Source organism: Macaca fascicularis, chromosome 6, assembly GCF_037993035.2.
Source record: "Macaca fascicularis isolate 582-1 chromosome 6, T2T-MFA8v1.1".
Taxonomy (NCBI): domain Eukaryota; kingdom Metazoa; phylum Chordata; class Mammalia; order Primates; family Cercopithecidae; genus Macaca; species Macaca fascicularis.
This window is the reverse complement of record NC_088380.1, coordinates 82,901,896-82,927,791: the sequence shown is the minus strand read 5'-3', so window position 1 is coordinate 82,927,791 and position 25,896 is coordinate 82,901,896. Positions and strand designations below refer to the sequence as shown.

The following is a 25,896-nucleotide window of genomic DNA, read 5'->3' as shown; positions in this document are numbered from 1 at the left end:
TCTTTCTTTTAAAAACAGTCCCCCCTCAGCCGGGCGCGCTGGCTCACGCCTGTAATCCCAGCAGTTTGGGAGGCCGAGGCGGGTGGATCATGAGATCAGGAGTTCGAGACCAGCCTGATCAACATGGTTAAACCCCGTGTCTACTAAAAATACAAAAATTAGCCGGGCGTGGTGGCATGCACCTGTAATCCCAGCTACTCAGGAGGCTGAGGCAGGAGAATCGCTTGAACCCGGGATGCAGAGTTGCGGTGAGCCAAGCTCATGCCACTGAACTCCAGCCTGGGTGACAGAGCAAGATTGTCTCAAGAAAGAAAAACGAAACAAAACACCTCCACCTCAGCACTTTGCAGAATGGAAGCAAATGTTATTTTATACTCCTGATATACTAGAAGCTTCTTAAAGAAAATGTTAATTTCTAGTGGAAGACTCTTACTTTTCCGTGACACAATTTGGAAAAGAAATGTCTTAATTTAGAAGTCGAAGAAAAACAATTTCAAAACCTATCACATGCTTTTTTTCATTTATACTTTAAATTAGGCAAATACACTAAAGAAACAAAAATAAGACTTTCATCCTCACTGAAATAAGTTTTCTTAGCGTGGTGAGGATATTTACAGTATATATCTTAGGAACCATATGGCATAAATAAGAAAGGGAAAAGAGGCCGGGCGCGGTGGCTCAAGCCTGTAATCCCAGCACTTTGGGAGGCCGAGATGGGCGGATCACGAGGTCAGGAGATCGAGACCATCCTGGCTAACCCGGTGAAACCCCGTCTCTACTAAAAATACAAGAAAATTAGCCGGGTGAGGTGGCGGGCGCCTGTAGTCCCAGCTACTTGGGAGGCTGAGGCAGGAGAATGGCGTGAAACCGGCGGGGCGGAGCTTGCAGTGAGCCGAGATCGCGCCACTGCCCTTCAGCCTGGGGCACAGCAAGACTCCGTCTCAAAAAAAAAAAAAAAAAAAAAAAAAAAGGGAAAAGAACCCCCAGTATCTCAAACATGAATATGCTAATAGCTTTAGGTGATAATATCTTGCTTTTATGTAGTACTTAGATATTTAATAATGATATCATGCCTAGGATTTCATTTCACATTCCTAAGACATTGGAAAGGGTTATAGGTAGGGTTGGTGCAAAGGCAGCAACTGTGACAGTTGATCAGAACAGGGGTCTGGACCTAAGAAAAAGCAGGGGAGAGTTCAGGCTCCAGTGATGGCAGCTGCTGGCTTTAGGCTGACAGTGAGCCGAGCTCTGGCTGGCAGGAATGGGAAAATTGACCACAGCTGTTCACAGGCAGGGTCCCAGGACTAGTGGCTGCAGGTGGGGTCCTCACTGTGACTGGAGAACCTTGGAGCCCCAGTTAATTCTTTCCACTAAGCTACCATATAGTATTAAAAACACTACTCTTTCTCTTTTTTCAATTTAAAAATAGTATAGAAATAGTTCAAATTTACCACTGTCGGGGAATAAGTTATAATATTTCATGAATAAAGTTCACCTTCTGAGTGTTGAAACTTTAGTTTTTGTAGTATGGAATGGAAATATCTAAAATGTGCATCAGTCCTGACCTCTTGAAATGGGCTATACTACTGATATGGACTGGTATAGTTTCTTATTTTTAACCCCTCAAGAGTGTCAACTTAAAATAATCAAAAGGATCAGAATCTAGTTTAAAGAGAGTTTATTCAAGTACAGAGTTTAAGGATGGCCTCTTGGGAAGCACAGATTCCAAAGAATGGAAGTCTGTGTTTCAAAGTGTAGAAGTTTGGGATTTCTTACTGTATTAGTCCATTCTCATGCTGTTATAAAGAACTGCCTGAGTTCCACTGGCCCTCCAGTGAGCTGAGGGTTTTTGCAAGAAAAAAAAAAAAAAAAAAAAAAAAAAACTGCCTAAGACTGGGTAATTTATAAAGGAAAGAGGTTTAATTGACTCACAATTCCACATGGCTGGGGAGGCCTCAGGAAACTTAACAGTGGTGGTGGAAGGGGAAGCAAACAAGTCCTTCTTCACATGGCAGCAGGAGAGAGAAATGCCAAGCAAAGGGGGGAAAGTGCCTTATAAAACCAGCAGATCTTGTGAGAACTTATTCACTATCACGAGAACAGTATGGGGGTAACCACCCCCATGATTCAATTAACTCCCACTGGGTCCCTCCCATGACACATGGGGATTATGGGAACTACAATTCAAGATGAGATTTGGGTGGGGACACAGACAAACCACATCACTTACATAGACAACGTTTAGGGGAGCTTAAAAGAATGTCAACATCTTTTTGTGTAAGGCTTACTGCATAGTTACAATGCTCTGATTAGTCAAGGTGTTATTTTTCTTTTGGGAAAGGTATGTTTAACATTCCACACTGAAGATGTATCAGTCATGGTGTTTTTTAAGTCGTCTGGTCTGAGTTAGGTACAGGACAATAAAGGAGGTGGTTAATTTATAACAAAGATCTTCAGTAAGAAGGGGAGGAGTCTGGTCTCTGGTCTTTCCTAGTCATTTACAGAACAAGAGCAACAAGGAAGAGAGTTACTCTATAATCTAAGAAACAGAAGTTGCAAACATGCTATGTGACGCAGTCTCCAGGACTTAATTTTCCCCTTGACATAATTTAGAGGTTCCTGAAAATTTATATTCTTTTATAAAAGTGATGGTCATGTCTTTAGCTACTAAGGAATAATTATGGGAAAGATTTTCAGATTATTTTTTGCCATATTTAACAAAGTAAATAGAATGATTTCCATACTGAATGTTTATAAGAACCTTTAATAATGGTCCCAAAATCTTTTTTTCCCTTGTCATTGTTTCAGGAACTCCCCTGTCCTCCTTCCCAGCCATTGCCTTTAGTAATCAATTGCTGGCTGGGAATCTACTGCCCTCTTTGCCCTTTCTCTCCTTCACTGGGTAGTTGCCATGTTGCTGCCGATGACCTGGGTAAGAACATTTTCTCCTTAAGCTGTGGGCTCCCTCTCTCCCCACTGTATCCCCTACTCCCTGCCACTGTTAAGAGTCCAGATCAAAGTCACAAAATCTGGTGTTTGCACTTGAGGGGGATGGGGCCTCTGTTTCTCACACTCCAGCCTTTTGTTACCAGATGGAGTAGTCAGAAATTCTGATTTTCCCCCCAAATTTTTTTATATAAAAACAGATTGATGTGATATTTCCCGATTTTTAAAAACTTTCTGTGGGCTTCAAATTGTTGTAGCTTTCTGATTTTTAATCCTGTCCCCGTCTGGACCTTGGCTGGTGGCTGGAGTTGGCTCAGTCTAGTGCTGAAGACCCAGCTAGCAGTACCCAGAGCAGACCCATACTGCACTGTCAGGTCAGCGATGCACCTGCACGTTCTTCCTTCCGGACATCGCAGCCGGGAACTTCATCACCCCCAGGCAAGGCGTCTGTTGGGATGTCCTGCACCATGGTCTACATGAACATAGACGCTTCAGCATGACCATGCAGCTGGAGTAGAAGGTGTGTGTGTCGAGGGGAAGCAGAGGCAGAACTGAAATGGTGTCAGAGGTTATAGAATGGACTTTTGGAGTGGGAATTTGGAACGTTTCCCCATGGAAGTAATGGAAGTACGGGTTCTACATTATCATCATTTTCATTTCATCACCTGCCTCCTTAGTTTAATAGGTTTTAAAGCAATGACTTTGATATTTAGCAGCTATTTTTAACTTTTTGAGTGTAGGGAAAACGTATTTCTGAGTTCCAAAGACCTGAACAATAAGTAAACTTTTGGGGAGTCTATTTGAGCTCTATGTATGGATACTCCTTTCTGCATTACAAGGATGTGTAATATAAAATTTAAAGCAACTTGTCAACAGTGAAGAATGAAATACGAGCACCCCCCCAAAGTCTGTTTCTAACCATTTTCATTCATTTATGAGATTTAAATGCCTCAGATACTTTAACAGAATTATATGTTTATTTTTGGGTTAAACTAGTTGTTGTCTCTTTGAGGATTTTCAACTCATTAAAGAATTCTGTAGGAGCACTACGAAGAGAATGCCTTCAGAAAGGCTCATTAAAACGCAGAAGCTGACGTGGAATACCACTAATGCTAAATGTTGCAAATTGATGTAAGTGGTAAAATAGAATCCGTGTGTCATACTTCTTAGTTTCAGGAATTAAACTGGTCTTATGTTTGGTCCTGCATCAAAGACTAACAAGGCATGGTGTTCACTTTTTTTCTCATAAAATATATTTTTTAAATATACTAAACCTCTTCTAAAAGATGAGGGCTTATTTTCAGCTAAAGCAAAAAGCTAAAGCATCTATTGGTACACATCCATATCGTAATAGTGGGTTTTTCCAATAGGAAATTGCTCTTCAACTAATGTGGAGTTGGACAAATCACACATATAACCTTTCTAAGCCTCAGTTAACTCATCTGTAAAATTGCTATAACATAGGGTGGTTTCATTAAATGAGAGAGAATATGTAAATTATTATCATACTGTCTAGTATGTAGACAACATTTAATATGTGGTTGCCATTACTGATATTATTATTTGTTTGGATTAGATCCATTGAGGCCGTTCTAGGACGCTGGCTTTTATTTCCAATTTTTTGTCTTGTGTCTTTTGTTATGTTTTTTAATATCTTTATTGAGACAAAATTTACATACCATAAAATACATTCATTTAAAGATACAATTCATTAGTAAATTTTCAGAGTTATGCAGCCATGACCACAATCTAAGTTTAAAACATTTTCATTATCCCCTGAAAAAAACCTTGTACCTGTTAGCAATCACTCACCATTCCTCTCCCCGACAATTTCCTACAGCCCCAGGCAACCACTCTCTGTCTCTATAGATTTGCCTATATTTCTGGACATTTCATGTAAATGAAATTGTATAATATGAGGACTTTTATGATTGATTCATTTCACTTAGTATAATGTTTTCAAGGTTTATCTATGTTGTAGTATATAAGAATACTTTATTTTATTTATTGCTGTATGTTGCTGAAAATATACCATATTTTGTTTTTCCATTCATCAATTGATAGATGTTTGTGTTGTTTCTACTCTTTGGCTATTATGAATAATGTTGCAATGAACATTCATGCAAGTTTTTGGGTGGATGTATGCTTTGATTTCTCTAGGAATGGAAATACTGGGTCATATGGTAACTCTATGTTTTGCAATTTCAGGAACTGCCAAAATGTTACTTCAAAGTGGCTACGTGTGCCATTTTACATTCCTGCTAGTAATGAGTGACAGTTCCAATTTCTCCATATCCTCAACAATACTTGTTCTTTTCCATTTTTAAATTATCACCATCCTAGCAGATGTGAAGTGTTACCTCATTGTGGTTTTAATTTGCATCTTAATAATGACTGATGATGTTGACTGTCTTTACATGTGTTTATTGCCTTTGTATATCCTCTCTGGAGAAATTGCTATTCAGATTCTTTGCCCATTTTGTAGTTGAGTTGTCTTTTTTCATTGAGTTGTAAGGGTTCTTTATATATTTTGGAGATGAGTCCCTTATCATATATGTGATTCACAAATATTTTCAATCCTTTCTGTAGGTTGCCTTGATATTATTTTTATTAATGCATAAATCTGAACTGTCTTATCCTTCTATATTAAATGCTTCCATGTCCTCTTAACTGATTTGCACAAACTTTCTTTCCAGCCTCTGTTTCTCTACCTTGCTCTCCAGTCTGTGCATGAGCCCCTTCAGGTCCCTGAGGAATACCTAAAGCCATATGACTTTATCCAAGACAAGAACAGGCATCACTATGCAGGAATGGTGTCCCTTATGGATGAAGCAGTAGGAAATGTCACTGCAGCCTTAAAAAGCAGTGGGCTCTGGAACAACACGGTGTTCATCTTTTCTACAGGTAAGTCTGTTAATAGGAAATCATCTCTTGGCAAAGAGATGGTATTCGATAGGTGGAATGAAGACAAATTGGAGCAGTTAGCATTGCCTTATTTAAATAAATGCAAACTGCAATAGTGGAGACATGATAATAGTGGATGGAAAGATGGATCTAAGGAAAAGGAGTGATGGGCTTCCCCCTTTCCCTCAGATATCAAAATATTCTGGGGCTGTGGCTTGAAAACACATGTTCACTAACTGAGTACGTATGAGTGGATATCACTCATATACAGGGCTGCTGGGTAGTGAATCCCTAGAGTGGCTTGTTCCCAGCTCTCTCTACAACCCAGACATCTTCTATGGCCACAACTCCTGCCAACTAGAAGGGTCTCTGTATCATTGCAAAGAGAAAGATTGTGACATTATGAAGACAGATAAATAATGGAGCCATCTAAATCTACGCAAGTGTCTCCAAGTTTAGATTTTTTTTTTTGTATTAAAATTGTTTTGGGGGCCAGACACGGTGGCTCATGCCTGTAATCCCAGCACTTTGTGAGACCGTGGTGGGTGGATCACCTGAGGTCAGGAGGTCGAGACCAGCCTGACCAATATGGTGAAACCCCATCTCTACTAAAAATACAAAAATTAGCCAGGTGTGGTGGTGAGTGCCTATAGTCCCAGCTACTTAGGAGGCTGAGACAGGAGAACTGCTTGAACCCAGGCAATAGAGGTTGCAGTGAGCCGAAACTGTGCCACTGCACTCCAGCCTGGGCAATAGAGCGAGACTCTGTCTCAAAAAAATTTTTTTTTTCTGACAATAAAAGTTATATATGTTATTGTAGATAAATTAGAAAAGAAGGGAGACATAAAACTCATAATCTCAAAGATTACTTTTGAAAATCACTTTCATTATGGCAATGCCATTCTGATTCCTAATCTGTTACATATGCAACTTCCCCCTCTTATTAGAAATGGTTTTCTAAAATTTTACTGTGTTGTGCTTTGATTGTAGATCGTCATTTATTCATCATGCTGAGTACTCAGAGAACACTTTCAATCTGAAAATGCAGATCCTTTTGTTATAGGGAATTTTCTTGTATGTTTTATTTTGGAATTGTGTGGCCCTCCATCCCACCTTCCCCTATTTTTTCTGTACAGAACTCCTATTATTTGGTTACTAGGTCAGTCCTCTAATTTTTCTTAGTCTTTTTTTCCCCGTCTCCTGTTTTCTTTATTTTTCTTCTTCTATTTTGGAAATCTTATTGTTTCATAAGCTTTCGATTGAATTTATTTCAACTGCCATGTCTATTAATTACCAGCAACTCTTTTGCCTTTTCTGATAATTCCTTTTTTGTAGAGTTCTGTTTTTAATTTATAGACGTCATAACTTGTTTCCCCAAAGCCTGTGCTCTTAACCATTACTTTTATATGTGTGTTATGTGTGTATATATGTATGTATATATTTTTTTAAAGTTTGCTGATATTGCCAACATTATCTCTCTTCCTTTTGAGTTCTTTTTTTTTTTCAGTTTGTTTATATCTTTGTTCTAGTCTGTCATTAATGAGAGTGGTTTGGTTTTCTCAAATCCCTAGAGATTCTTGGCTGGAGTCTAACAATTTGATGGAAACTTCAAGTACGAGGTCAGGCTTGTCATCTGGTGAGTTTTACTGTAGAGTAACCATGTAGGGGTGAGGTGACATGTTGAGGAATTCATCTTGGTGTTCTACTCATACTTTTGTGGTTTTGTTGTTTTACGAGTTGTTTTGTTTTGCCTTCAATCAGACATAGTTATTGAATGTGGCATTTGTGGAGCAGTTACTATGTGTGGGACGCAGTTCTAAGTGCTTCCTGCGAATTAGTTCAGTGAATCCTCATGATAATGAATTCTCTGAGAACTATTATTGTCCCATGTTGCAGATGTGAGAGCTGAAGCACAAAGAGCATAAGTAACTTGCCCCAGTTCATGCAGCCAGGCAGAGCCTGGCTCCACTACAGTATCCTGCCTCCCAGCTGATGATCTCAGTGGTCTCATAGGATCCCATGATATAGCAGAGCTTTCCATATGGTGTGCTGCAATATTGATCTACTGAGGAGCCTGGGCAGGGCTGGAATAGCATCTACCCTGAGCAGCCTTGTTCACTCGCGTGGGTGCTATCCAAATACCATAATTTTCTAAGTATGTCCTGCTGTAAAAAAGGTTAAAATTTGTTTTTCTCCCAAAACTTACCCTTCAGAAAAAAAAAAGGGAGACCTATTTCAATCCTTACACGATCTCTCGGATTCTGGGAGTCATTCTCAATTTAATTTATTTTGAATATCCTGGTATAGCATTTTGATCAGTGCTGGTTTTGAATGCCTAGAGAACTTACTAGAAAGAATCAATTTAAAAAAAGATGCTAGGACATTTAACACGGATGTAGTAAAATTATTCCTGGGAAATGACCTCATTGTTACAAGCATTGGAAGTCATAAGTTTATAAAACAAGTCTTTGTTCTAGAGATCACAATTATACAATTTCAGAACAAATGATTTTCTGAAGTGAAAGTATATATGGATTAATGTATTGTACCTAGGCTTAAATGTGCTCAGACAGAAGTGAAGATGCTAGTTCTGGAAGACTATATTAAATATCTCCAAGTGGCTTTGGTAATAACATTCCCATCAAGAATGCATAGGAGGCTGGGTTTGGTGGCTCATCCTTGTGATCCCAGCACTTTGGGAGGCCAAGGCAGGCAGATCACTTGAGTTCAGGAGTTCAACACCAGCCTGGGAAACATGGTGAAACCTTGTCTCTACAAAAAATACAAAACTTAGCCAGGTGTGGTGGCATATGCCTGTAGTCCCAGCTACTGGAGGGGCTGAGGCGGGAGGATTGCTTGAGCCCAGGAGGTTGAGGCTGCAGTGAGCTGAGATTGTGCCACTGCACTCCAGCCTGGGTAACAGAGCAAGACCATGTTTCAAAAGAAGGAAAGAAAGACAGAAAGAAGAGTTCATGGGAAGAGGTGGAATACAATTTTTTTCATGATATTAGAGAATGAAAAAATATTTTAAGATAAATATTTCCTTCATTATATGATTGCAAATATGTATGTATAATTGTACTTTCAAACAGATAGTTGACTATTTCATAAACATCTATATTTATTCAAGCTGGTAGTAATAATATTTGGAACTTCTCACTGAGAAAATGGGGATCAGCTTAAAATAGGGTTGTCTTATATTTTGATACTGTATTAATAGATATCTTAATCTTGGATCATCTTTGCTTTGTTAGGTTAAATCCAACTTGATTGTATGTATTTTTATTATACTGATGAATTCAGTTTGCTAGGGTTTCATTTAGGATATTTGCATCAATTCAGAAGTGAAAGTGGAGTTAGTGGTTTCTTTTTTGTGTCAGGTTTTGTTGTCTTGGTTGTACTCACTTCGTAAAATAGTGTGGTTAGTTTTTCCATTTTTTTCCTGTGCTCTGGAATAGTTTACAGAATGTTGGAAAGATCTTTCTGTTTAGCTGGTCCCTGAAGCCTTTTGTGGAGGCATTTTAAAAATTATTTCCATAGTTTACATTTTTCGCTGAATTATATCTAGGTGTGTGTGTTTAAAATGTTTTGAAATTAATTTTGCCTGAAATATAGTGAGCCCTGGAACTGCATGCTGAGATGATTATTCACTCCAGGAGGTTTTCCTTGTTCATATTTTAGTTTATTGCTTTTGTTCTACTTGATTTATGTCCCAAAAATATCTTTAATTACTATATTGAATCCCTGATTCAGCTTTTCTCTCATCCTTTTCATTTTTTTTGTCATTTTTCTCAGCCTTTGGAACTCTTCTGCATTACCAGTTTAGACACGTTTGCAATTTTAATTCTACACTTTAATATCTCCAATATAGATTATTGTTGATTGTATTTTTAGTTTTTTTGTAGTGCTGTCTCTGTTTCAATCAGTACCCTTTTCTTCCAAGCTTGTTAGTATAGTAGTGACCACTATTTAATAAGCATTAAACCTCAGCATAACCCTGTGAGATAGTAAATGGTTTCTTGATCCCCTTTTACCAATGAAGAAATCGAAACTTCTTTTTGAAAAATAAAATAATAAAGATAGGATCTTGCTATATTGCCCAGACTGGTCTCAAACTCCTGAGCTCAAGTGATCCTCCCACCTCAGACTCCCAAAGTGCTAGGATTATTGATGTGAGCCGCTTAAAGAAATTAAGTGATTAGCCCAAGGTCACACAGCTAACAACTGAAAAATCCAGAATTCAAACCAAAATCTACTTGAGGTCAAAACCCAATTACCCGAATCAGTTGTCTTTTTGCATCTCATTTTCTTTTACTTTTATATCATCCCACTGTACTGCATTTCTACATTTGTGTTCACAGGACCCATCCTTTTCCTAAACCTTTCTGAATAGAACTTCTCTAAAATCTTTATTTTTATAGGAAGTCATTGCCAGCTAGATGCTCTTCCTCGGAGTATAGTGGTGAAGGATCTGCACACAAAGAATGTGTGGCCATCTTGTGGCCTCTAGTCACTGTTCCCTGGTTGATTCCTTCTGAAATCTGCAGCTTGAGGTCAGGTTGATGCATACACCTCACAGAGTTCCTGGTGGCATATAGGCATTAAGTGTTCTACTCTACTGAACCTGATCCACCTAGTTACAGTTTCTTCTCTTTTGGCACCCTAACTGTTTGACAGGCTAAAAGAACCCCAGACTCTTCCTATCTCCACATTTTCAGGGCTTTATTTTTGGGGATACAGTGTGCCAGTACTGCCAGACCTTCTCTTTTCCGGCCTATTGTCTTCTGGGAGTTGTGATCTCTAAGCACATAGAGAGGTAATAATTCTCCTCTGCTTAAATTAGTGCCGTCCCTTCTTGGGCTGTCTTCCTGCCTCTCTTAAGCTAGGTGGAGGGCTTTGTGTCATGAGGCAAAGCAGGGTGGGCCAGTTCTTGTTTTCTCAGCCCAGCCTCTTTGGTCTTGTAGTTTATGGACATGTCTCCAAGATTCTGGCATTATAAGCTGTCTGTCCATCTTGGTTTCTTATGTTGTGATGGGGTTTCATCTTGTTCTGTGTTTGTTGTTTTAGCAGGGTAGTAGTTCAGAGAAGCAGCACTAGTGGCTGTTACGAAGACACCATTTTTATCTGGATGCTTTTGTCACCATGGCTGATCTTTGTAGCTGCTAAATTCCAGGAACCTGCACAGGAATCTGACCTGGAGTAAAAAGAGTTAAAGTTAGAGCCAACCCTTGAGTAACTAGGTCATAAGTTAAAACTAGGAAAACCGATTCTGCAACCCTGAAGAGAAAACAGTGATTGACCTCAACATCTTAATGCAGCCATTGTATATTTACATTAACTGTTTGTTTGTTTGTTTGTTTTTGAGACGGTGTCTTGCTCTGTCACCCAGGCTGGAGTACAGTAGCACGATCTTGGCTTGCTGCAATCACTGCCTCCCGAGTTCAAGTGATTCTCCTGCCTCGGCCTCCCAAATAGCTGGGATTACAGGCATGCACCACCATGCCCAGCTAATGTTTGTATTTTTAGTAGAGACAAGGTTTCGCCATGTTGGCCAGACTGGTCTCGAACTCCTGACCTCAGATGATCCACCCACCTCAGCCTCTCAGAGTGCTGGGATTACAGTCGTGAGCCACCATGCCCAGCCTATATTAACCCTTACCAGACTAATTAGTTTTACTTACAAGTAGATGAGAGTTTGAATATAAGGAGAAACCTAATTTGCATTTCTTTCTCCAGAGACTTTCTGTGTTTATTGACAATTTCATTTCCTGAAGTTGAAATTAATAATGTGCTATAATAATGTAATTATAACCCAAGGACCCGGACTAGCGAATCACAGAGCAGTGATGCATTTTTTCCCACTTCTCTCACTTGACTTCACTTAGCCCTGCACTTCTTTATAAGGATAAGAATACTGGTTGCATTCACATCAATAAATGTTGAGTCCATTAGTACAGGAAACCATGAAAATAATCTGGCTTCTTGGTGTCAGATTATATTTGGTGAAGGCATAGGCAAAGGCATAATTTTTAGATTTTGATGTTTGATAAAGCTAACTTTTAAACATTTCTGTTATAATCTGAGAGAAATCCATGAGGCTTTTCATTCCTTGCCACCTCTACCCATCATCTTAGTGTAGTTATTCTCAGTGCACTGTCTGGGGACCACCTGCAGCAGTAGAGCATTTGTTAAAAATGCAATTTTCAAAGTGATGGCTGCACAACATTGTGAATGTTCTAAATGTCACTGAATTGGATACTTTAAAATGGCTAATTTTATGTTATGTGAATTTCACCACAATCTTAAAAATTCAGTTTGTCAGACTCTATCACAACTCAGCTGAATTAGAAACCCAGGGACCGAGACCCAAAAATCTCCAATTTTAACAGGACTTCAGGTGATTCTTTTGTACACAGAAATTTGAGAACCTCTGAGCTAAGGTAACTCTTATTCAAACTTTGGGAATCTACCTTACAAGGAATATATGTAGTTATTTAAATTTGACAATATTTATGTTTATACATATATCCTCCTCACTAGGAGGAATATATATATGGCAGCTGGAAACCAGCTGGGTTTGAAGTTCAACCTCTCTTAGGTAGTTTTCATTTCAGGTAAATGTACCTATTTCTAGAAATAGACTCTTCAAAAAGCTGATGAGGAAAGCTTAAATTTAATTATTCTGCTTTCCATGTTCTTACTGCATGTAAATCACAACCTTGATTGATTCATGCCATTTTTTCTGAGTGTGTGATTAATACCACTGTTAACAAATGTTGTCTTTCTCATTACACACATACTATTCTGGGTTTGTTTTTATTTCTATTTTTTATTTTTGTGGGTATCTAGTAGGTATATATATATATATTTATGGGGTACATGAGATATTTTGATACAGGCATACAATGCATAATAATCATATCTGGGTAACAGGGATATCTATGCCCTCAAGCATTTATCATTTCTTTGTGTTACAAACATTCCAGTTATACTCTTTTGGTTATTTTTAAATGTACAATAAATTATTGTTAACTGTAGTCACCCTATTGTATTATTAAATACTAGATCTTATTCATTCTATCTAAGTATAGTTGTGTACCCATTAACCATACCCACTTCCCCCCTACCCTCACCCCACTACCCTTTCCAGCCTCTGGTAACCATCCTTCTATTCTCTGTCTCTATGAGTTCGATTGTTTTAATTTTTAGCTCTTACAAATGAGTGAGAATATGGGGTGTTTGTCTTTCTGTGCTTGGCTTATTTCACTTAATATAGTGACCTCCAGTTCCCTCCATGCTGTTGCACATGTTTGGATCTCATTCTTTTATGTGGCTGAATAGTACTCCATTGTGTATATGTAGCACATTTTCTTTATCCATTCATCTGTTGATGGACAGTTACATTGTTTTCAAATCTTGGCTATTGTGAATAGTGCTGCAATAAAACGTGGCAGTGCAGGTATATCTTTGGTATACTGATTTTCTTTCTTTTGGATAGATACCTAGGAGTGGGATTACTGGATCATATGGTCGTTTTGTTTTTAGTTTTCTGAGGAACCTTCAAACTGTTCTCCATAGTGGCTGTACTAACTTACATTCCCAACACTGTACGAAAGTACCCTTTTCTCCACATCCTCGCCAACATTCGTTATTACCTGTCTTTTGGATAAAAGCCATTTTAACTGGAGTGAGATGATATCTCACTGCAGTTTTGATTGGCATTTCTCTGATAGCCGATCATGTTGAGCACCTTTTGTATACCTGTTTGCCATTTATATGTCTTCTTTTAAGAAATGTCTATTCAGATCTTTTGCCCATTTTTAATCAGATTATTATATATTTTTTTCCCATAGAGTTGAGTTCCTTACATAGTCTGGTTATTAGTCCCTTGTCAAATGGCTAGTTTGCAGATATTTTCTTCCATTCCATGGCTTATCTCTTCACTTTGTTGTTCGTTTTCTTTACTGTGCAGAAGCTTTTAAACTCAATGGAATCCTATTTGTCCATTTTTGCTTTGGTTACCTGTGCTTGTGGGATATTACACAAGAAGTCTTTGCCCAGTCCAATGTCCTAGAGAGTTTCCCCAATGATTTTTTTTTAGTAGTTTCATAGTTTGGGTTCTTAGACTTAAGTCTTTAATCCATTTTGATTTGATTTTTCTATATGGTGAGAGATAGGGGTCTAGTTTCATTCTTCTGCATATGGATATCCAGTTTTCCCAGCACCATTTATTGAAGAGACTGTCCTTTCTCCAGTGTCTCTTCTTGGTACCTTTGTTGAAAATGAGTTCACTGTAGATGTATGGATTTATTTTTGGGTTCTCTATTCTCTTCGTTTTGTCTAGGTGTCTGTTTTTATGCCAGTGCCATGCTGTTTGGGTTACTGTAACTCTATAGTACAATTTGAAGTCAGGTAATGTGATTCCTACAGTTTTGTTCTTTTTGCTCAGCATAGCTTTGGCTATTCTGGGTCTTTTGTGGTTCCATATAAATTTTAGAATTATTTTTTCTCTTTCTATGAAGAATGTCTTTGGTATTTTGATAGGGATTGCATTGAATCTGTAGATTGCTTTGGGTAGTATCGACATTTTAACAATATTGATTGTTCCAATCATGAACATGAAATATCTTTCCATTACTTTGTGTCTGCTTCTATTTCTTTCATCAATGTTTTATAGTTTGCATTGTAGAGATCTTTCACTATTTTGGTTGAGTTTATTCTTAGGTATCTTATTTTATTGGTAGCTATTGTAAATGGGATAACTTTCTTGATTTCTTTTTCAGATTGTTCACTGTTGGCACATAGAAATGTTACTGATTTTTATATGTTACGGATTTTTGTATGTTGATTTTGTATCTTGTAACTTTACTGAATTTGCTTATCAGTCCTAATAAGTTTTTCTCTGGAGCCTCTAGGTTTTACCAAATGTAAAATCATATCATCTGCAAACAAGGATAATTTGACTTCTTTCTTTCCAATCTGGATGCCTTTATTTCTTTCTCTTGTCTGATTACTCTAGTTAGGACTTTTTAATTCCAGGTTTTTAAAATCTAAGGATGATACTTCTAATCCTTCTCTGATAGAACATGATCACAGTTTGAGTCCCAATTTTCCTGCCAATGAGCTATATAGAGTCTAGCCTCAGTTTCATTATCTGTTAAACACAAGTTGGTTGACCATTCATTTATTCACTCCATCTTTCATTGCAGATAAAAAGATAACTAGGACATAATTCTCCCTTATGAAACTCACACTCTAGTGAAGTAGACAGGTACATGAATTATTATTATGCAGTGGGAATATTAGGATGAAGCCCAGGGTACTGTTTGCACACAGTAAGAGCCACCTCCCAGAGCCCAGGGTGTGGGGAGACATTCTGAGATGGAAAGGTTGGGAATGGCTTGGCCAGATAAGCAGAGCACAGGCTGGGAGGAGACTGGGCAGCATTCTAGCCTGTGAGAAAGGAACATAAACAAAGACAGGGAGGTCGGAGAGCAGTCCCGGAGAGGGGGGTCTACATTGCTGGAGCCTGGACTGCAAGGTGGAGAGCAGTGAGATGTGAGGCTGGAGAGCATAACCCAGGGGTCCACTCAGAAGGGGCCTGTGCACGTGCAGGGAGGAATTGCGAAGGGTCTCATGGCGACAGTGAGGCACTGGAAAATTTTAAGCAGGATCAGATTTTCACTTTAGAACTGAAATGGAGGGTGATTGGAAGCAGGCCAACCTTTTAGGAGGCTCTGACAGTAAAGAGGGGAGAGAAGATAAGGAGCACTTGAATAAAGGCAGAGGGAAGTTGGATGGAGATGAGAGGACAGATTTAAGAAATACATAGGAAAGCTTGTACCACTCGATGTTGAGAGCTCTTTTTACCAGGAAAGCTGATGGTTTTGTAATTCTGCCAGTTTTCAGAATGTTGTCAATGCTAATGAAAGCCTTTGATGGCCTCCCATTGACACTGGATACATCTGCAGAGAGCTGGAAAGAGTGAAGCCCATGGCCAGAGTACCCATGTAATCCACATAGCAGTAGTGCATCAGAGTGCATAGATTCACAGTACATATGAGACGGAGAGCAGAAGTGGTTTGGTTGTCACAGTGATTTGAGGGTGAAGTTTCCATTTAGTGAACAGGCATCTGCAGTGCTCAGGCCAGTCCTGCAGTGAAGAAGTGACCTGCCTCAGATGTCAGTAGCACCACCATTGAGGGACAGTGACTGGATCCTGTTCAATAACACATTTCTACTCAGATAAATAGAGCAATTTATTGCAGAGTCTAAACTTTTAGCACTTATTATCTGAGTTTTCACAGTATTACATGTAATTTAATATCTCAAATGGAGTTAATAATCTTAACTAATTCCTCTAAATCTTACATCCCTTTTCCCCTTACATATAAGAATTTCATTCAAAACTGATAGTTGGCAAAGAGAGAGCTCATTCAAGGTTTTAAATGTACTTATGCAATTGGCAGACTTGTAAAATATTATAGAAATTCTGTGCCAGGAACAAAGTAATATGTGCTAGGAAACCAATCTCACTGGGTTCTTCAGACACTTAAATTAATTTCTGACAAAGCTAAGGAAAAGCTGTTACGTGAATAAATCAGAGAGTTTGTCCACACTCTCTTACTCTTTGCAATTATGCATGTATTTGGCACATCTATGGTAGAGGAAAATTACAACCATGCCTCAAAATAATGAGACTTGAATGAACTTTTCCATAGCCAGTCATTAATTCATGCCACCTCTTTAGATTTCACCTGTTAATGTCCACACTGAGAGCATGTTGGATCACTTTAAAATTTTATTAGCAATAGGTACTAATTTGTTGATTATTTTATTGAGTGAAAATAATAACCATTACGTTTTACTGAACTGCCACCCTGATTTGGTGTCCCCGGCTGACTTACAAAGCAGAGGTTCCAGGGCTGGGGATGGTAGTCCTACCTCCCCTCTTTGTCTCTGGCTGTTCTCAGGGATGTGTTGCCCTTTGGGTACTCGTGATGCTTCCCATGGGTTAAAGCATGGGCAGGTCTCTGCCAGGAAACTCAGGATGGTGGGGAAGCTGGTTGTTTACCTCTATCGCACTTTTTCCAGTGTAGAAACCGTGAGTTGGGCCCCAGTGGGGTGGGCGGTGTTGCAGATATGGACGTTCGATTCTCTTACCATCTCCTCAGAGTTTTTCACTTCTCTGTGACCCTGGAAATGGACTCATCCTCATATTTGAGTTCTGGGATATTGCTGGTGATCATCTTGGCCCTTATATTTGTTTTGGTTTTCTGTGGAGAGGAGTGAAGCTAGATTGTGTCTATGCTACCATTTTGGAACTGGAAGTTCCAAAATCAATAACCAATACATTTTGAAACCACTCCCATCCCGCATCAAAGGGTCTTGCATTTGTATTCTCTGAGTTGAACCACTGAATTCACAATCCCAGAGTCTAAGGCAAAAATGCCTCTCAATCTCTGTGTTTATCAGATCTTCAATGTTTTATTATAGTACTTAATATATGCTGTGCTATAATGTCATATTGTTAATATTATGAACTTTTAGCAGGAGAAACATGAAGTAATCATGATTTTCACAATTCTGTGAGAAGAGAGTACTGTGGCCTTTCTATGAGTTTATAATTAATGGAAGATATATCTATATGTATAGCTATCTATTTGTATATATATATTGAACTGAGCATATTTATTGACTAAATTGCAAGAAGCTTTCCAATTTGTTTGGGCTTACTTTAATCTCTTCTTTTGCACTCCATTTTAAAGGTCACATTTAAGATGAATCCATTTCTTATATTTTATGCTCCTCTCAGAACTCACTGGAGCCAAAATTCTCTGTGAGGCAAGAGGTACGTTATGTTAGACAGGCTGCACTGGAGGATGAAGCAAAATGAAAAGTAGATTCTATGTAGAAATAATCACCTGGAAACTACAGTGACAGCAAGAAGAAGGGGCCAAAATAAAATCAGGTTGTCACAAGCTGTTAAAAAAAATGCATTTACTTACATTGCTTCTTATCTGGTACGTGTATCTGCTGCCTCCTACAGTAGTCTAACCAAATATTTAAAGATATAAAATCTACAAAGACATACTAATTATTAATGTGTCTGTGAACTCTGCAAACAAACATTATTGAATGCATTACTGTTAGGACTCCTATTTGGACAAGCAGCTAGGTGAGCCCTGTGTAAGCATAAAGATCTATGCAGGGCTTTTCAAACTTCAAGATTCCACTGACTAGAGATGCAAAATAAAATCATGAGGGAATTAGTAGGCACCAGTGAGACCTGCAGGCTTTGAGAAATCTCTTGAGGTAAGTGAGAAAGAAGCTTCCTACGTGAGCAGAGGTTCATTTATTTTCATTCAAGTTAAGGGTTAAGGGCAACTTGACATTTTGTATTACACCTATCCCCTCCCCACTCCTCTTTTTTTTTTTTTTTCTCTTAGGAGTTGTAAGGATCTTACGAGATCATCTGATCTTAGAAAGAAATGAAGACCCTGTCCAGGCACGGTGGCTCCCGCCTGTAATCCCAGCACTTTGGGAGGCTGAGGCAGGCAGATCACCTGAGGTCAGGAGTTTGAGACCAGCCTGACCAACATGGCAAAACCATGTCTCTACTAAAAATACAAAAATAACCCAGCATGGTGCCTTGTGCCTGTAATTCCAGCTACGCGGGAGGCTGAGGCAGGAGAATCACTTGAACTCAGGAGATGGAGGTTGCAGTGAGCTGAGATAGCACCACTGCACTCCAGCCTGGGCGATAGAGTGAGAATCCACCAAAAAAAGAAAGAGAGAGACAGGAAGGGATGGAGGGAAAGAGAGAGAGGGAGGGACGGAGGGAAAGAGAGAGAGGGAGGGTTGGAGGGAAAGAGACAGAGGGAGGGATGGAGGGAAAAGGAGAGAGGGAGGGTTGGAGGGAAAGAGAGAGAGGGAGGGAGGCAGGGGGAGAGAGAGAGAAAGAAAAAGAAAGAGAAAGAGAGAAAGAAAGAAAAGAGAGAAAGAGAAAGAAAGAAAAAGAAAGAAAGAAAGAGAAAGAAGAGAGAGAGAGAAAGAAAGAGGAGGAAGGGAGAATAGAGGAGGGGAGGGGAGGGGAGGGAAGGGCAGGAGAGGGGAGGAGAAAGAGGAAAAAAGACCCAGAGAGGGACGTTGGGACTTTTGCAAATACTCAGGAGGCAGATGGCCTGTGTCCAACACTCACCTCTCCTACTGATGTCTATGCAATCTTGAGCAAGATATATAAACTTCCAGTGCCTTATTTTCTTTATCAGCGAAGTGTGGATAAAAATTATAACTACTTGATAGTACTGATGAGATCGCAGCACTTCCTGACACATACTACGTACTTTATTGTTATTAGGTTGTGTGATATAATAATAGCTAAGTGGCTAGAGATGAAACTATTTCTAGCCTTTGGTCTCCAGTTTGCTTTTTGTTTGTTTTTAATGGCTTCTATTTCCTCATGTTTCTCTCATCAGGCTATTTGCTACTACCTATGCTTATTATTCATTCATTCATTCATTCATTCATTCATTCATTCACTTGTTCACTCATCAGCGGCATACCTGCCACAGGCCACGCTCTCTGCTAGGCCCTTGGAAACAGTAGGGAATGAGGCTGACCATGCACAGGACCAAGTGACTTTTTTCCTATTTCAATAGTCTGTTAATGAGCATCAGGAATGTCAAGAATCCTCTTTCTTCTACTGAAGATGGTTAGCAGTCTCTAGCAATTGTTATGACACATTTTTCATTTATAGTTTTAGCATCCATCTTCTGAAAATCATGAGGAATTATTTTTTAAAGCAGTCTTTGATTTTGATTACTGAGAATACAAGATGTTTTGAGAACCTCATTATTTCCTCTGATACTTTCTTCTTTTCTTCATATTTATTATCTTTTTAATGTTTAAATTGAAGGTGATTTATTATGCAAGCTATTGGCTATGATTTTGGAGTTTTTTGTACCATTAATTATTGAGGGAGCAAAGTTGAAATTCTGCTTTTAATTCATCTCCTGTTTTTGAAAAATTTATGACTTAAAAACGAAATTAAATAATCAAAAATTAAATGTGATGCTTAAAGGTCATTTTGTTTAATGTGATGAATGCTAGTTTACCATATACTACTAGAAAAATCAAAATGATATCATCTATTTTGCCATGTATTATTTTAGTACATTTATGATTTTATAAATACTTAATTTTCATAAATATTTATGATTTCATAAAGATACAAGGTTCTTCCTAAAGTTATCTATCTACCACATTTTCTCGTTTATTTATTTATTTTTGTTTTTTATTTTGGAAACAGAATCTCGCTCTGTCACCCAGGCCGTAGTGCAGTGGTGTGATCTCAGCTCACTGCAACCTCTGCCTCCCCAGTTCAAGCAATTCTCCTGCCTCAGCCTCCATCTCACAAGTAGCTAGGATTACAGGTACCCACCACCATGCCTGCCTAATTTTTATATTTTTAGTAGAGACAGGGTGTCACCATGTTGACCAGGCTGGTCTCGAACTCCTAGCCGCAGGCAATCCACCCGCTTCGGCCTTCCAAAGTAACATTTTCTCTTTCATTAACTATTCACTCATTTTCCTATTTTTTAACTCTGAAAGTTCTTAAATATATATATTATTATAATATCAGCCATCATATTTATACCAAAATATTAACCATTAACGATTGTAGTATTTTATTTTTATTATACTAAACATCTATACTTTGATTACAATTGTAACATATATAGTAAGGGACACAGGAGGTTATTTGCTCCAAATGACATCCAGAATGCATATCTATATTTGAAAGAGACTATTTAGATATTAATACTAACACCAAATAATGTGCCTTGTTTTACTGTGATGTAGCTACACTGATTATCTGTGATGGTAAACTGTACCTCACCATTATTGATGTTCCAGGATGCCAGAAATGGCATTGAAGTAGGCATTGGGCTATTTCGTCTTCTAGGGCTAATGCAGAGGCCATTTGGGCTTTTTGGCAGAACTTAACTCCCTGTGGTCCTATGACCAAGACCCTTATTGTCTGGCTGTCAGCTTAGAGCTCATTCTAGCTTCTGGTGGCTGCTGCCCCTTGTTCTTTGACTTTCTCCTTCCACCTTCAGAGCCTTTAACAGTGGGTTGAGTCCTCCTCATGTTTTGAATCTCTCCTCCTTTTTCTTCTCTCTCGTCACTGTAATCTATTCTTCTTCCTTCTTTAACTTTTAGAGCTCGTAACCAATGCCCTCTCCAATAATCCAGGATAATCTCCCTATATTTAGGTCAGCTAGCTAGCAACTTTAATTCCATGGCAACTTGAACTCCCTTTTGCCAAGTAAGTTAACATATTCACAGATTCTGAGATTAGGACATCTTTGGGGACCATAATTCCATGCAGTCACTTTGGAATGATTGAAAATTTTTAGTATTCTTTCTGATCACCTCCCATCCTCTACTAGTTCTGTTCCTAGGAAATACATTCACTACACGTGCAAATGCTCATCCTAATGCTTATGTGATAGTCCCAGTGTCCCCATCCACAGGGCAGCTCAGCAGATTCCTCTGAAAAACAGACAATAGCGACTCTATCACCATTGACCTCCACAAAAAAAAGTAATTGTTGTAGGCCTGGGAATAATTAACTGTTTAAAATATTGTGACTTGTGAGTGACTGTGAAGATAAGAACAACTTTGGGCAAATAGATGCTTTTAACAGCATCGCACCTCAGAGCCTTTGAAACTTGAGCAGGAGCTGGCTCTAGTTTTCTTGGGAATCCATGGACTGATTTCTTCTACTTAGGGATTTTTTTGTAAATCCAGAAAAATACATAGGAAGCTGTAAGTATTTATAAAAATTGAGGCCCATTCTTCAATCCACAGGTATATATTTGACACCTTGGGAACTTGCATTAATACTTTTTTGGTAAAATAAAAATGTCAACTCACCTGCATTTATTGAGCAATAAATCTTCTGTGTGATGAGCAGTGTCACCTCTGTGTTTATGCACATATCAAAGTTCCAGGTTCTGCTTTCAAGAGCCCACATTCTTATCTGAGCAGTAAGGCTAGCTATCTAACCCACTTGCTAATAGTGTAAGACTTTATACAACTAATTTCTAAATGGTGTGACATTGATAATGACAGTAAGTGCTGTTTCATAGCAGGGAGGGGAAATATGAGTGGAGTCATGTGGGAAGACTTCACAGAGGAGCTGGGGCTTGTGGTGTTGATGGAAGGATGCTAGAGTTTGGATAGGCAGAAGGAGAGAGAAGGGTCCATTCCAGATGCCTCCATGGAGAAAATAATGGAGAATGATTATGATAGTAACAGCTAAAAATTTATGAATACTTCCTGTAACCTAGTTGTTGTGCTAAGCACTTTACATATATCTACCCATTTAATAGGTACTACTATTATCCCCCATTTCTAGATGAAGAAATAGGTGCTTAGCAAGTAATATAACTCATTCAAAGCATAGCACTTCCTAAATGGAGGAACGGAATCAAACTTAGACCTGTCTGATTTCAGAGCTCAAGCTTATAATCACTGTGTCAGTAGGCTGTGATCCAGGTCGCTTAGAGTATGGGAGCCATGCAGAGAAAGCCTGGATAATTGAAGTTCTAGAGAGATAGAGCTGGAAAGGGTTTTAGAGGCAATCCCCATGCAATGTTTTCATTTTAAAAACAGAGACCCAGAGAGGCTAAGTGGTTAACTGATATTGGAATGGAGACTTAGCCTTGTCTCTACACTTGCCCTCCTACCAGTTGGGTGAGTCCATCTGATAATGATGCAGAAAGGTTAGTGTTGCCCTGATGACTGCCAGAAGGCAGCTGTAGGCTGCCTCAGTCACATGGGAGGTAAAGCAATGTCTTATATAATACCCTGGGAATGGATTCCACCTTGGAAGAATGTAGTTCACTGAATTCCAACTAAAACAAAGAGCTATTAGACTGCTCGTGACTTTTTGGCTGACGTATGTCTTTTTGATACATATGCAGCCATCTTTTGGAATTGGGTGAAGATCGGTGTATTAGTCCATGCTCACACTGCTATAAAGAAATACCTGAGCTGGGTAATTTATAAAGGAAAGAGGTTTAAGAGCCAGTTCCACATGGCTGGGGAGGCCTCAGGAAACTTACAATTGTGGCGGAAGGGGAAGCAAGCACATCTTACATGTTAGCAGGAGAGAGAGAGAGAAAGGTGAAAGGGGAAGAACCCCTAATAAAACCATCAGCTCTCGTGAGAACTCACTCACTATCACGTGAACAGCATGGGGGAAACAGCCCCCATGATCCAGTCACCTCCCACCAAGTCCCTCCTTCAACATCTGGGGATTACAATTTGAGATGAGATTTGGACGGGGACACAGCCAAACCATACCAGTCAGCATAGGTAATTGCCTATGAATTGCCAAAGAATAATGAAATTTTATAGAGAGTCATGTTTTCATATGAAGTGATATGAAAACATGACTCTCTATAAAATTTCATTATTCTTTTCTAGCTTGCATTCTACCCAGAAACCAGTGGTAAAATGGACTGACTGTGTTTTTATCTTTCTCAAGTTCTCCTCCTATCCCAGTAGAAATATTAATGAGCAGTGAAATGGCCAGAGACAGGCAGCTAGAGGAAGATGGGGGCACTAAGTGAGGAATATGCATTCATGAATGAGCAGAAAATAGATGCTGGTGTTTTTGGTCTGGAATACTTTTATCATTGTTATTAGTAATAGATTCAAGATAGAAATTTAGGTTTCAAAGGGGTATTATCAGTTGAAAAAACAAAAGTGATGCATTGTTTATACTCATCTCTTCTAGAATGTAAAAATGAGGATTTACCCTGTAGTAATATTTCTAAGAAAAAAAAAAAAGTTGGTTAGATTTTAGCTGCTAAAGAACCAAAACAGGCTAATGCTTTCCCATTTTACTCTCCTTGTGTTGGGTTCTCCTTGAGGGCAGTGGTAACTGCTGCACATATGTGTGGAATATACTTGTATCAAGGCATTCACTCCAAAAAACGAGAGAGAGAGATTTCCCGGGCTAGCCTTTGTCGGCATTCTGTCCCAGATTCCTCTCTGCTTTGGGGTTATACAAAGATTGCTGTGGTTTTCTGACTTGATTTGAAGCTCTGACTTAGTCCGCTGAGAAAAGACTACAGTCACCTTCCTCCCCAGGAGTTTATCGGAGACTTGCTCTTCCGTGGAGGGCCTGGGAACGCAGTGCCTGAGCTCTTGGCGGGAGACCACCCCGCTGTGCTTGGCTTCAAACAGGCTGCTGTCCATTGCTTTCAGAAGCATGAGATTGCCCCATCAGGCCTAAACACAATAATAAAAATATGTTTGAAAAAAATCCCCAGTCGCTTCTCTTGCTGACTTTGGCAGTAAGGTACAAAGCATCAACACAATGTTGTATACAGAAATTCTGCCTTCCAGGCTTGTTCCTTTCTTACAGAACAATTCTTAACCTTGTAGGACTCTTTTTTCATGTTTTCTTAATGAGAAAATATTTCAGAGATTATTGGCACCACAGGTTTATTCCTTTCCAGTGGTTTACACTCGTAACTGACTGTAATCTTTATGATCTTTTTTTGTATTTTTCTTTCACAGTATGGGCCATATCTAGTCAGCCTCTCCTACTGTGACTATTCAAAGAAAAGGATTTTTTTTCTTTTTCTTTTAATCGTTTCCATCTCAGAACACTTTCTTGTCTATGTCTTTTTTTTAAAAATGAGGATTATTGCAAAAAATTTAACAAACATTAAGAATGACATCCGTTACTGTGGAAGCTACCAAAAAAAGTTACATACCTGTCCTCAAAATAGCCTGTGATCTGGTGAAATATTCAAATATATGCAAATTAGTCAAAATATAAAAGAAATAAGGGTGAGGAACAAAGGGAGTGCTGTGTTGGGGCTGACAATCTGGCTGTATGGTGCCATTTTAAACTCCCACTTTGGTGTCCCCTTTTGTTTGAAGGTCCTTCTGGAGTCCAGAGGTAATACAGCAGGCTGAGTAGTAGGGCCTGAGGAAAACTCAGGCCTGCACAAAGCCCTGTGTGCAGGTCACAGATCACATCTGTGAGTCCCTGGAGGGAATGGCCTGACCGATTGGTGTCTGTGGTGGGTTGTGATCACGAGGCTGGTCCCAGGTGAAGTCACCTGACCACTCATTATTTTCTTTTTGGTAACAGGAATTAGTTAACAAACATAACTCTAACAAGCATGACTCTACTTGTTATTTAAGACAATGTACTGTCCTGAGGAGTTCTGAAGATCAATGAAATACAGTCTCCTCTCTTTTTTTTTTTCTGAGACAGTCTTGCTCTGTCGCCCAGGCTGGAATGCAATGGCGGGATCTCGGCTCACTGCAACCTCTGCCCCCAGGGTTCTAGTGATTCTCCTGCCTCAGCCTCTTTAGTAACTGGGATTACAGGCACCCACCACCATGCTGGCGAATTTTTTTGTATTTTTAGTAGAAACAGGGTTTCGCTACGAGGGCCAGGCTGGTCTCTAACTCCTGTCCTCAGGTGATCCACCTCCCTCGGCCTCCCAAAGTGCTAGGATTACAGGAGTGAGCCACTGCACCCAGTCTCCTCTCTTAAAGCACACCTAGAATTGTGGTAGTGGTCTCTAATTCAGTGTGAGGCACAAGTCTCAGATTCCTCTGGGGGTGAAGAGGGGGCCAGGCAAGTATGTGGTATTGAGATTTCCTTTCCCATGTCTGAGTCCATGATCCATCCCATGTAAAGACTGTGTTGATTCCTTGCCCTGTAGACTGAAACTCACTTAGTATGAGAAGAAATGTTACTGAAGGGAATGTGAATTGTAAGGAGGGGACCAAAAATACATCAGGCACTAGTCTAGCACAATGCCTAGCAAAGAACTCAGGGACTGTGTGAGGTACAGGAGTATGCCTGGATTCAAGATTCAGCTACACATCTGCAGGAGCCACAGTGCCAGGTTAAGGGCAGAACAGAAAGATTTAAGTCTAGACAGCAGAGGGGTCATTGAGGAGCTTCATAGGGGAGGTAGGACATCCATTAAACTGTGCTTG

At 39.3% G+C, this 25,896-nt stretch overlaps 1 protein-coding gene across 4 annotated transcripts in view; it reads left to right on the top strand.

Annotated features, from left to right (window-relative positions):
* ARSB (arylsulfatase B) overlaps positions 1 to 25,896 on the top strand; it is a 192,796-nt gene that overhangs the window by 26,665 nt on the left and 140,235 nt on the right. For all 4 annotated transcript variants that reach the window (XM_073993672.1, XM_005557233.4, XM_005557234.5 and 1 more), the window contains one exon: positions 5,643 to 5,850. In XM_073993672.1, coding sequence (XP_073849773.1) covers positions 5,643 to 5,850 — 208 coding nt within the window. The remainder of the gene's footprint in view (positions 1 to 5,642; positions 5,851 to 25,896) is intronic.